At 41.4% G+C, this 14,656-nt stretch overlaps 1 protein-coding gene across 1 annotated transcript in view; it reads right to left on the reverse strand.

Annotated features, from left to right (window-relative positions):
• Positions 1-13,069, reverse strand: part of LOC128437794 (leucine-rich repeat transmembrane neuronal protein 4) — a 42,582-nt gene extending 29,513 nt beyond the window's left edge. The window contains exons 1-2 of the mRNA XM_053420058.1: positions 12,914-13,069; positions 10,898-12,487 (exon numbers count right to left, since the gene is read on the reverse strand). Coding sequence (XP_053276033.1) covers positions 10,941-12,487; positions 12,914-12,965 — 1,599 coding nt within the window. The 5' untranslated portion in view covers positions 12,966-13,069 and the 3' untranslated portion in view covers positions 10,898-10,940. The remainder of the gene's footprint in view (positions 1-10,897; positions 12,488-12,913) is intronic.
• Positions 13,070-14,656: the final 1,587 nt, after the last annotated feature.

Consider the following 14,656-nt stretch of genomic DNA (forward strand, 5'->3'; position numbering starts at 1 on the left):
TATTTTAATGTCATCTTAATGTCTTGTTTTCGAATGTATTTCTATTGCTCTGAAAAGCCTTTTGAATTGCCTGATTTCTAAATGTTGCTGTTACATGTTATAAATACATTTGCCTTGATTGTAGAGTGTAATTGGAAAAACATATGCTTGTCTGAAAGATAATTGGCTGCTCTCCTGTGTGTTAATTAAGTGAGTCCCTTTTGCAAACTTTCCTCAGCCCCTTAGATCTTTGCTTTCTGACTAAAGCACTATACTACACACTGTATATATCCATGAAAGTACTGTGAAGAGGAGAATACAGATTTGAAATCCTGCCGGTAGTCACAGCTCTCTGTCTTTTCTCTCTGTCTGTCTACTTGGGGCAGTTTACCGGGTTTGATTCCCTCTTTTTTTCACTGACTGAGGATTGGTTGGAAGAGGACGCTGGTGAACAAAACACATCACTAAAGCATGGGTTAGGGTACCTGGGGAATGGTGAATTGAGGAGAAAGAACACCTAAGAGTCTGAACTCAGCTGAGGTCTGTTTAAATTCTGCTCAGTTTAAAATCTGCTTCTGCACCGTGTTGATAGTGTTGCTTTTCTTTTCTATGGAAAAGCAAATTAAGTATCATTGACCCAGGATGGAGATAAACATAAGTTTAATATTTGCCAAATGCTTTTATCCTGCTATCTGAAATCAAAACAACGTTTTAAATTTGGAGCACTGAAGACCCCGGCTGATCAGAGAGTATTACATGCCTTTTAGATAGGGCAAGTAAAAATATACCGCTGGAACAAAGGGCTGACCCATTTGTTTGATTTGAAAAGGATGCATTGGCACACAGAGTGAAAACTGAGAGATGAATCCCTCCTCTCCCTCCACCTGTGCACAATATGTGTCACAACAAATTATACGGCAGCAAATATTCAAACATCTCTACAGCACTGGCTGTCATTTGCACACAGAAATAATATGTGACACTGGCAGCATCTCTCTGCCTGAGGCAGCACACTCGGATCGCTGGCAAGGCTGTGGAATGTCTTTACATTTTAAAAACAAGACTGAGATTAAAAAATTGATAAATTTGGGGATTGAGGCTGGTTCTTGCCACCATGTTTTATAGCCACACTAAACCCACACGAGCAGCATTGGATATCTCAACAACTATAAGACGGATGATCATGACATTTTGTACAAATATTAATGACTTTTCCTCGAGCATTCCAAGACTGGCATGTCGTTTTTTTGTGTGTGAAATGTCTTGACTTTTATGACTTTAGAATGGATTGCAGTGGTGCAGCATGAATCATAGTAACTGCTACCTGCTAAGTATTTTATACATCACCAGGCATTATCAGATCAGGGTATCAAATTGTCCAATTAATATAATTGTTATGGTTAATTTCATTATTAGCATGCTAATGTACTATAGGATGGGGAGCAGCTGAGCCTGTTGTGGGGCTCACAGTTAGCTCAGTTGGGACATTCTCTGCCTTTCACATAAGAACAACACAGCAGGAGAGAGCCCTGGTCAGACGTGTTCATAACCACATGAGAGTGTCTGGAAAATAATGCACGGTGTCTTCGTAGGACATGCAGGAGGGAGGACATGACGTATTGTGAGGTGGAAATCGTGTGTTTTGTCGTCGAAGGCTTTCGAACCTCATTGTCTCTGCAAGTTGTTATATTCATCTGTATCTTCTATGTGTATGTGGCCTCCTGAGATATTGTATTCTTTTTAGGTTTTGGTTAGTTAGTTTACATTTGCGTCGGTCGCATGTTACAAATGTCATCAACATGCCGACTTGCCTGCTGTGAATTCTCCGGACATTCACCTTCGGCATTATAACATTGGCTTTCTTGGACATGGGAGAATGTCCAGAGCAATTGACTCAGACATTTGGGTTCAAACAAACAGTCGGATAATTTCGGGAAAATATCTACAGCTCAGTTCATGTATGAAAGCATTATTCATCTTATTTAAGTGTTTCTTAATAATTTTGGATGTGCCTTTATTGCGAAGAATGCTGTCACTAGTCAGTAGCAGAAGAGTCTCCGCTTATTGTGGAGAAATCTCTCCTCACACATCTAGCTGCTTGACAGGCATTCACAGGAACTCAAGGGCAAGTTGGCCGAGATGCTGCAGCATTTTCAGACTCACCATTTTGTCCCATTTGACAGGTTGTGTTGTTGTAGCAACACGACAAAGCTTTTAGTTTCAGGGGAAATCACAATAGTAATCTTCTGGACTCAATATAACATCAAAATCCTTCCCCGTGGAAAATATAAAATAAACTGTAGTGTCTCTATACTGAGGGTGGGGTTACAAATTACAGTCTACTAACTTAGTAGGACATAATATGCCAAGTCAACGCTTCATTCTCCTGTAAGTATCACTTGCAAGTTCTTTTGCAGAGAAAGGGAGCTACGCAGTGGGAAGAACCACAGCTTCTCAGTCATATTAACTTAATTACCCTTATTAAATGATTTATAATAAAATGAGGAGCTAAGAATGCAGTAACCGCTTCAAGGCGACTTGAAAAATGTACATGGCCATAAAACAGCATAAAATGTTATATTTAATATTTTCATGTTATATTATTCATTCTGTCTGCTGTGCCCAATTTTTCATAAAGTGCTAGATAAGCTGTCAAATCCCATTACAGCAAAAATGCAACTGATTGAGTGAAGAGAAGCTTATTTCTGAGGATATCCAGGGGATGTGATTACTGATTGATAGATCCACTGTCATAATAGGACACTCGATGTGGGATTCAGATTTCTGAGTATTTATTAGAAATTTACACATTTCTGCAATTACTTTTTCAAAGGAAAACATGGTCCAGACGACCCAAGAGTTAACATAGTTCTTTTGTCCCTCAGATCTAAGTCAAACTGAAGACTTAATAGAAAAATCCTCCCTTGGATACACTTTTACTGCTCTGTACCGATGCCCAGTGCATGCCAGGAGTAATTTAGCAATAAGGTGACGTAAATTATTTTCCACGAACCCAACTTGCCGCAACTCCCCAGATCTGCTTCACCTTCAGTTAGTGACTTCCTGCACTTCCCAAATGCCTTTCGACAACCACCAGAGAATGAGCGTGAGCTTGTTGTATTGCGCTGTTCGTTTTGGACAGAGATTATAGCAGCAGTGATAGCATGTGAGAGGAGCAGAGTCACATCCCTCACTCACACAACAGCACACGATGATGCTACATTACATTGTGGTCTATTGAGGCAGCCGTCAGAGGAGAAATTGGTTTCTGGGCCTCTTCTATAATGCATTTCACTTTTATGATGGATTGTTGAGTGCCAGTGTAAAATTGTGAGCCAATCTTTCAGTGTCTGACACAAAAAACGAGATGTTCACCTCTGAAGTTATAGCCAACAGGAAATTTTGCAGTAGATGAGACATTACGTTTTGAAACAGAACAATTTGAACCATGTATATTCTTTAGCAGCAGAACATTAAAAGTGCTTGATGAAATGGTTCCTGTGAGGGCAGGTATACACTGCAGATTTAGGCTGTCCCAGATGAAAGATGACCAATGTGAAATAAATGTGGCGGTATCCATTGTTATGGAGCCACATACGTTTGCAGATTGGCCTTACCAGTTTTACAGATGGCCATTTTCACGGTCCTGCAACAAAAGATAGCCTGAGACAAAATTATAGTAGTGTCAGAAATTATGTGTGACCAACTCACAATGTGACTGATGCTATCCCCTACGTCGATTAATCAACCAATAGGAATGCAGCATGAAATGACAAACTGCATGATGAAAGCCCTTTTCCCTATAACCATATGAGGGCCATGACCTGGTCTACATTATCATCCTCCTCCTCCTTGTTCCTCAGGGAGGAGTTGGAAAAATGTAGTTTGAGTCTGCATGCTAATCTGCACAAACCACCAAACTGTAACTATACCTCTGATAATCAGTCTCATTTCACCCATGCCAGGGACGTGTAATACTGGATGGCACTGTTGATCAGCTTGACAGTCGAGCACTTCATATGCACTTATCTATCCCTGGATGGATTGCCAGCACAGACATTCATGGAGTCAAGTGGATGAATCCTAATGACACAAGGATTCCTTGACTTCTCATCTATTGCCACCAATTCAAAGTTTTTATTTATCCAGTGACAAAGCTCAATGCGGATAAATCCTAATGTTGCAGAGCAACCACATTGTTTTATCTCTAGAACCAAAACGAGGTGGATATTTGAAGCATTAGATTGAAAACAGCTATAATAAGGTGTTCTGATAACTCTGGGGATCCCCTTGGATAAACACTTTTATCACCACTTTTACTTACACTACTCAGATTCAGTTTGTCTAGTCTTTTAGTTTATGAAGAAATAATTGTAAAACGAATGAACTTCCCATGACGAAAAGATACACCTGTGTATAATTCTAAATGTTAGCATTCAAACAAGCTAAATTAGATGGGGAACATGATTGATACCTTCCCCATGTTAGCTTTTTCATTGACAGCACACCAGCATTAAGTCAGAGCATGGCTGGAGACTTTCCTGCTCATCACTTGTTTTCAGTGACGCAGCCAGATGATGATATGCATCATTTGCTCTCACCATCAGAATGGGAGATTTTCCCTTTCAGAAAGGATTTCCAACAAAAGAATTCCTGCAATTAACGCAAAATTGGTTTTTGCTGGATTCTTTATTTCATGAACAAAATGGCCTTGAACACAATGGAGCGGGACGTTTATTATCACATTAAATATTCATCAGGGTTTGTGTGTGGCTGCAGGAGGGGATGGCCACTGGAGATTGTGTGATGGCAAAGGATGAATTAGTGTGATTTATCTCATGCTCATATTCATTTATACCCAAATTAGTTAGGGTAAAAATAGGATGGATAAATTAACTTTCATAATATCATACGTTTTTTATTTGTACATTAAATTATACAGTGTATCCTAAGATGTACTGACTCTCCTGGTTGGCTGACAGATAAGTTAATTTCATCTTGGCTTAAGGTGATTGTTTGATATCAAATGCATATCGGAGTTAATGATGTTGTCAATCAATGCTGACCTCAATTTAAAACGGGGTTTGGAGGTCGACAAAGCCATGACTTTCATTTCTTTTTACTCTCAGCAGACGAATGTTTTGTGATCTACCTTCAATCATCGCTCGACTGGCTTTAGGCTCCTGCAAGATTCTATAATGATCAGTCAGAGACACAACAAACAAACAGCAGTTCATCGTACATGTTCTGTAAATAAGTACATCTAACCCAGAGTGAAATTCAATACTGTCTGTGTCGGAGTGTGGAGGAAGAACATCATATTTCTGCCTGTGCCAGAATAAGCTATTAGTAGGCCAAGATATATGCTACGAGTACATGTTAATATGAACAATAAAATTGTGAAAACATCAATTGGATGAAACTAGGAGATGCTTTGATTCATTATTATGAAACAAAAGAATTGTCATATTCATTTTAACAAGCCGCTTTAGATTATCGAGTATTATTTCACAGATCTTGTGTTGCCTCTTCTCGCTGCTGAGTTCGTTATATTTATTCCACCTCCTCACCAGAGCAGACATCACACCTCCAAAAGGAACATCTGTCAAAAGTCTGAATCAAACATATTGTAGAGTATGTTTATCAGGAGGAGATATGGCCCCACGCACACAACAGCCTGAGAGCAGCTTAACACCAAAGGTAGGTCTGAGGTCTTATTATAAACATTTGTGCTAATGAATCCCACTGCCACGTTTTAACACAGCATGAAAACACAGCCTGAAGGTTTTTTTTTCTATATAAATTCAGCTGTATGAAAAGGTCTGGGCGCCCCTCAGCAAATTCCACATTTTGTTGATTTCTGAAGTGGAGTAAATACAACATCTGCGGCTATAAAACATTAAAAATGTGCTTTTCTGGAAGAGACTCTTTATGCTGTTAACAGCATCGCCCGTCTGATTGTTAAGCATTCAGGAGACAGTCAAAATTATGCATGCATGCTTTTTTGTTGATTCTAGTTTAGCTCTGAACATCCTTCAGCCCTATCTACTGATTCGGAAAATGAAGCGGATGACAGATTATTTCAACCCATTTATCTTTAAATGGGTTCTGACAGATCCGTTCCTACATGTTAAGGTGAACACTCTCTATGACTCTAAATCAATCAGAACAGTTGCCCTCAGTTATAAACAAATGCTAAGCATGTACATCCCACTTCAAATTTTAGACATTAGTGTGATGCTACAACCAACTTATTGTGGACGTGAAAAAAGCTTATGAGATGGTGTTTGACCCTCTGGAAGTATGTGACCATAACCTGGTGATTATCCACAACACTTCCATTAATCAGGTATTTTCCTGTAAGTGTCTTGGTCTCTTTATTCATAACTTATTCACCTGGCAAGCCCGGGTTGACAGCTTATGCACCAGGCTACAGCGGTTGCAAAATTTAAGAATACTCTGAGTTTGTGGGATTGACCAGAAAAAGGTGTCTTCTTTGGAAAGCCTAATCAGGTATGGGATACAGGTATGGCATGGTAACTTCTCAGCAAAGTTAGTATGCATGCTTGTCTTGTTCAGACCCCCATGAAGAACACCATCCCCTTCAATCTGTGTACAAGCACTGAAAGGAGCACAGAGAATACTGGAATATCCATTATTGATATTATTGAGAGATTCTGCAATATTTTGTCTTAAAGTTTTGCAATATTGTTTTCACTAATGGCACTTAATTGGAGATGCATATGGAATGTGGTTGACTGATCACAGTTGTTTCATAGAACTACAGAAGACAATCCAGAATCATATTATCTCTTATCCCATTGCATTGCTTAACATATCCTCTTCGTACATATCGCACGCTAGGGATTTTTATCATATGGCATTGTACATATTGAATTTTACAGATTTGTATTGCATCTTATTGCATAATACTGTATCACATTGGAAATGTATGGCATTGTATTGTATCCTAAATCTATGACGTGTCACTTTTGTATTGATTGAAATAAGAGAAAACTGTTTAAAAGTGTCCGCTAGGCCTTTATTATAACTGTTGGACAGAACCATTCTGCTCTAAGGTTAAGTAACTGGCTGCTCGATGTAGCAACACATGTAGAAATATCACAGGAAAGAAACTGCATAAATGTATTTCCCCAGGTGTCTAACTGTTCCTTTAAACGTTAAAATATGAACCATAACCCTTAGCCTGTTGCTGTCAAGAGCATTTTTATTTGACTTGTCTGCCATATAAATATAGATATAAATATATATTAAACAAAACAGGAACAAAATCGATAATTATATGCATATCCCCAGTGCAATAAAGCACCTCTAATCAGTCTGATGTGCTTGATCATACACAGGAATCTGTTACAGGGATTAAGTATGTAAGTATAATCACTTAAAAAATTGAAAGGGATACAGGACACAAAAAAATGATGTTGTGTAGCAGTCACTTCAGACTCTTAAATTGGGTTTCTCCCTGCATTTATGTTGCAGGAGAGTTTGAATCAAGTTGACCAAAGCCCATTTTTCACAAAATCATCAGGCATGATAAAAGCTAAGTAGACTACTTCTGTGGGCCCATGGATCATTGCCATCCAGTCTTGCAGTTACAGTAATTTTCAATTCCACCGAAGAAGAGGAGAGCCAAGAAAAATTTGAATTAATGGCAAAAGATATAGCTTTTCTACAGAATACCTAAAAACAAAGATGATGAGTCATTTTTTTTGCAACGCTGTCATTAAAGTTATGTTGAACACCAGTGTGTCCCACAGCTCATGATATATTGAAAAAGGACACACCATTCTCAGACACTCTCAGACACTCATGTGGTTACCCTTTACTTGGCAAGCGAATGACAAACACTGAAAGCTGTCAAACTCCCTTCAAATGATGGAAGCCTGCCTTCTGTGCATTTACGCACGATGAAGTGCAAGCTGCCATCTTGGCAAGTAGAGGCAGCGTATTTTGATTACTCATCGCTCTCTTTCCTGACATTATGAAGAAAGCCTTCATTTTCTAGCACCTAAAAAATTAAAACAAATGTTTGTTGAATCAAATGCAACCACAGCTGCAGGAGTTGTCCGGGCAAACATTCCCATATGTCTTTAGAGGCCATTACTTTTTAATATAGCCAGGAAGGGGACACTGGGTGTAAATCAGGAAAATGAAAACTAATGAATGCATGATTAAGGCTGCTGTTGGCAGCATTATTTTAAAAACTGCTTGTCAGTGTTGACACCCTTTCAGCTTTGACAATTAGTGCACTTAAAAACTGACATTATTATTGGAGTCTCTCTGTCTTCTGTGTCAGTTCTTTAGATGCACCAGCAGTGGCCAAACTTCCTTTCTCCTCACTTCATCCGCGCTCTCACAGCTCACTTTAATTGTCTGTGAGCGGATCTCCACACCTTGTTAATACTTGAATATTCTGCCCGAGCACTTGAAATGTCTTTGGCTAAGATCTTTGGGATTTTCACCTTAATATTTTCGGAACTAATTTCGCAGGGGATGATCTGTGGGTGGATGACAACTGCCGCAGCTGCTCTGTGAGCACAGGGGTGGATGGCATACAAGGCAGAAATTGGGCTCTTTTTAAAATGATGTGCCACAGGAAGACGGTGAAAACCACACAGTTCAAAGTGCTCATCAACATTTCACATTCGGCGAGCTCAGTTTGCAGCATCCAAGTCAACCTGCTGAGCGGTGCTTGGGGGAATTCTATAGAAACAAATTAACTCTAAGTTTGTAGGTCTGGGCATGTGCAGATGATAACGGGTTTAAATTACAAAGCTCTTTCTCCTAATTGAAAATGCAGCTAATAGCGTAAGTGCTGGTATCTGGGATAGCAAAAATAATGTGCAGGGGGCTCGCCGAGTTTAGGAATTTACAATATGCCCCTGACTGTGGGGTTTGAACCACGGAGCAGCTTTTTTCATACACTCCATCTCTCTCACTTTCATCTTTCTCGACTCTCTCTTCTGCGTGCCATTCAATAAAACCTAAAACTCCTCTCATATATCAGAAGAGATTGTGCTGTATTGTCCTTTATTGTGATGCAAATAACCCTCGGCACTATCAATGCACATCATGGAGTTCTCCTCTCCTGCAATCTCTGCTGTATCGGATCAAATAATGTCAAACCCTACCAGGTAGAAAGTATAAATGCATCACTCTAAACCTAAACATGCATAAAAACCTGATGGTGGTTTTACTCTATATTCGTACTTTGCATTGCGGCGTTTGGAACACAATATATGTAACACACGCTGGAAAAAAAAAAAATCCCATTACATTTTTAACAACTCACGCGGCTCCCTTGAGCTGTAGAGGGCAAGGAATAACAAAGCAGAGGAAGTCTCGGCTCCTTACCTCTGATGGGCTATTAGTTATTCCAGCTAGTGGAAGCCCCATTAGGTCTGCCATTTAATGCTCCCACGCCACATTCTCTTATGAAAGTTACAAGATTGATAAGCTGGCCATCTCACCTCAAGCTTGTTTGAGAAACGCCCTGCCAGAGATAATCTGACAAAGAGCTGATTTAGCTACCTGTGTAGCTCGCGGCATGTGACATTACTGAAAAAAATGGGACATATTTGTGCAAGACTCTCCAGTGACTTCAGGGGGAAGGACACAACAAGAATGTAAGTGGTGCTTCAGCTCGGCCCCCCCGACGTAGAACATATTCTAAAATGATTTATAGTGTCCACGTGGAATATAGGAAATGAGCTGTATGGCAGTGCAAGATAAAACTTTGTCTCTGAGCTGCGCTGACAGATACAATGGAGAAGAAAGATGTCTCCGGCACTCCACAGCGTGTCTGGTTAGCCTGACAAAAGGTGCAGCTACGGTTCCAGTGACACTACATCTTTCCCAATGCAACGTGTCCTGTTAATCACACTTAACCATACTGCCAAATGGGAAGAAAAAAAGCAGCCGGACAATGGTAGACAGATGCATGGAATTATATAATTTTTTTTAAAAGAAAGAGTACACAGGCAATAAAAAAAAAAGCCTAATTAAGCATTAGCAAATTGATTAGTCTTTCTGTCATGGCTTTGTGTCTCAATCCCTCCTGACGTACAGTGGCTCAGAGTCACTCACGTGGAGTCTGGTGTTAGAGTGAGAATTTCAATTTAAAGTTTCACTTGTGTAACTGAATAGTTTCTTTCTCTTATAGTTTCCAAACAAAAGTAGTTTGTAGCTGCAGTAGCACAGAAAATCCAGATGGAAATCGAGCCCAAATGCATAATTTATCTTGTATTTGGCTTCAGGCCTTCAGAGCGTTCTCCAGGCCGCGGTGACTGTTTGAACTTTGTAAATGAAAATAATCTCTAAAAGTATATGATTGCTGGAGGCAGAAAAAGCAGAATGTGGTATACGATCGGCTGGTGCAATTGTAAATATGCATATATTTAACACAGTACAAAACAAATATCAAAACTCACATGACTTGTGCGTTTGCTCTTACAGCTGCTTTAGCAAACACACAGGATAGGAGAGGACCACCTGCACGGTGACTTGATCCAATACATTTTGATCATTCTGTTCAGGACAGCAGGCCATTTGTGAATAAATATCAGGCTGGCTGATAATACATAGATTCATCAATGAGCTCTTGTCGTGTCAGGAATGAAAAATGAACCTACTTTGTGTATAATGCATCTCACTGTATGTAAGTTATGCAGGGAGAGGAGCTGCCACTGCAGTTTCGGCTAATGGGATTCCTATTTTGCCATAAAACTGCATGATTCAGAACAACAGCTGGGTAATCACATGGAACTGAACAAACCCAGCATATTGCGAAGCAAGTCACCATGCACTGACCTTTACCTCCAAATCCAAAAAACAGACAAGTGCAGAGGAGGAAAAGTGAAAAAAAGTACTTTTCTCCACAGATCGTTGGGAAATTTACCTCTCATGCCTCGCAGTGGAAATGGATTTTTGGAGGGCAACGGTCATACCTCGCATTCCCTGGAGCCTGAGATGGTGTATGTGTAAGGTCCTGTCCCATTAACCAGCACATCCATAGTCTCTGAGTGTGAAGGTTTGTAGTCCACATAGTACTCTTGCAGGGGGGAATTAAGGGAGCGCTCAGTCTCCCGAGCCTTTTTCTGGCGCTTTTTAACCGTTGAGCGCTGCTGAAGCTGCTTGATACTGCTGGGATAGCGCTTCCATGACACATAGATCACCAGCAGAATAATAGCCACAGATAAGAGGAGAGCCACGCTACCAGCTATGATCTTGTGGAAGGACACAAACTCAGTGTCTGGCAGGGGGATAGTGGGGGAGACCTCAGACGGAGCTGGGGAGGCTGTCCTGTTCCAGGTCAGCGTCTTGTCCAGCACAGACAGCGTAGAAAGAGGCAGCAACTCAGCTGGAAACGAGGAAGTGAGGGGCGATGTTGTCGACGGGAAGGGACTCGGTGTCGCTGTACAGATTTTATAGGTCTCCACCACATCAGTCACTTTCTCTCCTTGTGCCTCCTTAGGGTCGGCACAAATCAGAGTGGTCTCCTTGTTACCCTTAAAGGCCTTGAGCCAGGCCACCAGGGGACATATGTTAGGGTTACAGTACCACAAATTACCAGCCAGACTGATGGTAGTGAGGGAGATCCAAGTCTCCGCCGTCTGCTGAGACACATTGGTGAGTTTGTTGGAGTCCAGATTAAGTGTCTGAAGATTAGGGAGGCATTGAAATGTACTTGGCTCCAGCTCTTGGAGTTCATTTCCCGAAAGATCCAGCTTTTGCAAGGAAGTCCACATCCATGGCAGGCCCTGGGTTAGCAACTTGATACGGTTCCATTGTAAATAGAGTGCCCTCAGGTTAGTCAGGCGAGGGAAATGAGCAAAGTTTATCTTGGAGAACTGGTTGTGCTCCAGATGAAGCTCGATGAGTTTAAGGAGCCCTGCAAAGGCATTACGTGTGAGGCTCCGTAGCCTGTTGTAGCCGATATCAAGAAACTCCAGGTTGCGACAGTCAAGGAAAACTCGCATTGGGACAGTTTTTAAGGAATTTGACCTCAAATGTAAACTCAGCAGCTTCCGTAGACCCACGAATTGCTTGGGTTGGAGAACCTGCAGTTTATTGTAGGAAAGGTCCAGATTACGTAAATTGGGAACGTCATGGAATGTATTGTTTTCTAGCTGTGTGATCTTATTTGAGCTCAGAATCAGTTCTTTGAGCCTGCGTATCCCATGGAAAGCCTGGCCGTCCACAGCACCGATGTAATTATGGTCAAGGTAGAGCCAAACCAGTTGACTCAGTCCTGCAAACTGGTGAGCTCTGAGGTCCATGAGGCTGTTGTAGCGCAGGGACAGACCCTGTGTGCCTACAGACACATTGCTTGGCACGCCATGGAAGGCATTGGATTCGCAGTATATTATTTTCCCATCACATCTACAGCTCTGGGGGCAGGGACGCTCACGGATGGCGCTTGGAGCAGCGAGCAGCCAGGTGGGCACCACTACTGTGAATACAAGCCATCTGTAAACCATGGGAAGTCCTGCAGACACAGAAAAGTGGCACATTTGAGAGCATAAACGTGGAGCACAGACTAGAATAAGGGAGAAATGGATGAGATCAATTTGAATTAAGGAACCAAATATTATCACTGTGATCTAAAGCACTTGGTAACAGAGGGGGGTGTTTGCAGCCTGTGTTCATGGAAATCCCACACACATACACACACTTACATCCATTATCACAGTCAAAGTCATGTTCCTGGGAGACAGGGAAAAGGTGATTGATAACCTCATGCATCAGGAATAATCAGTCAAACAGTTACTGAGCAGGAAGCTTCCTTCAGATCCCACAGCCTGCAGTCATCATTCACAAACCGCAGGGGAGCAGAGAAATTAGCTTTAAGTGAATAATAATTGGCAAACGACTGAGGACTTTGCGCAGAAACGAAGGGGAACTGTCCACATACCCATATTTGCGCGGTGTCGGCTCCTCCTCATGCTCGGGGCTCTCTGTTGCATGCGTTCCGCGTCCACATGTTAGATGCAATCGGCATGTGTTGGTCCGGATGGGTCCGGACACGCACCCTTGGAGAGCTTGTACGCACTTTGCGCCGCAGCCAGGTCCGCTTTGCGCACAGCCGCGCACCTGTCGGATGAGACGAGAGCGGCTCCAGAAGGTGAGCATCCACCTCAGCCTGTAGTTTCCCACGTTACCGCACAACAGCCCGAGCTTCAGGCATATTTGTGACAGCCACATGAACAAAAAGCCCTTGGATGGATGCACTCAAGCTCTGTGTCCTCCTGAGAATGACAGTGTTTAGCGCGTGTTTTTTGAAAGGCGGAGGAAAGAAAATAACCCATTTTAAACACCCGTGTCGCCAATTGTTGAATCTAGGTTTAGTGGTAGCTACAAAAAAAAAAAAGAGGCTGGAAACCGACCAAGTGAAGAATTTTGAAAGGGATTAAACTGTGGTCCAAAGCCGACAAGTTGGATGTATCCCAAATTCAGATGTGGATAGTGGGAGGAGAAGGCGCAGTCTGCTGTGGATTAGACCCGTTGACCGTGGCATCAAGAATAAATCAGTTGTATAGCAACAGGAACGATGTCGGTGGAGGATCAGACTGAGCTCGCTGCTGCTCGTTTCAGGAGTTGAGATGCCCTCTCCTGGTCAACCAGTGCCTCTCCGCAGCCCACACTAAAGTAGACTTCATTGTCCCCAGGTACAGAGCCTGCATATCAATTCAGGCACAGGGATGGGACGTGGGTTTGCATCGCATTTACATATGTGTGAAGATACACTGCCAGCCATAGGCTCTCATTAAGCCTGTGTTCACATCCATGTCCAGCTCTTTGCAGGATTAAGATCCTCTAAATTAAAATTGAACAGAGAGCTGAGACATGTTAGTGACTTTATTGACTCCTTTTTAAGACAGGCAGGCATGACTGTGTCCAAAACTAACAAAAAAACTAATAGTGAATGATCTATAGATTAATTACACTGTTGGAATATTCAGAGTTGTCACTATATACCTGCTGATTTATATATAAGACTGCAGAATCTATCCAAATTGAGTGGAAACACCTTGGTACCAACACATTTCCTTAAATATATCACTGAAGTAAATGCACTTTATAATAATAATAATAATAATAATAATAATAATGACCTCCCTTGACCATCATATATTGTATTAATTTTTTTTGAGTTGCATCTGTCCATATAGTAAAATGTCTTAATATTATAACATTGCATGTGTATGTCACTGTACCAATTGTCATCTCCTGTCTGCTAATGACCCCCCCCCCCCCCCCCCCCCCACTAAATCCAGACTATCCTCTGGGTTCTTGCTCTGGATCTGGAGGCGGGCCTGAAAAGGTCAGCATAGTTTGAGTTACCAAAAGCACAGTGATAAGCAAGAAAAACAACTAACCTTGTCTTCTACAGCTGTCTATAGGATCCAGTTGTTTGCCATTTCCAATAAAACTATTATTTCTCAATCTAATTATTGCTTTTTTTAGGTGTTTTTACAGTACTCTGAAGTATCCTGAAATGACCTATTCTACAGTGAAAATGTTGGACTTTACTTTGAAAAAATATTCCATAGTGAAAATGTTGGACTTTACTTTGAAAAATCTCCAAATATATTCAGTAAAAATCGTAGATATTCATGTATGTAGGTAGTCAGGGAGGTCCTGAACACAGGCATAT

This window comes from Pleuronectes platessa, chromosome 4 (genome assembly GCF_947347685.1).
Source record: "Pleuronectes platessa chromosome 4, fPlePla1.1, whole genome shotgun sequence".
In the NCBI taxonomy this organism is placed as follows: Eukaryota; Metazoa; Chordata; class Actinopteri; order Pleuronectiformes; family Pleuronectidae; genus Pleuronectes; species Pleuronectes platessa.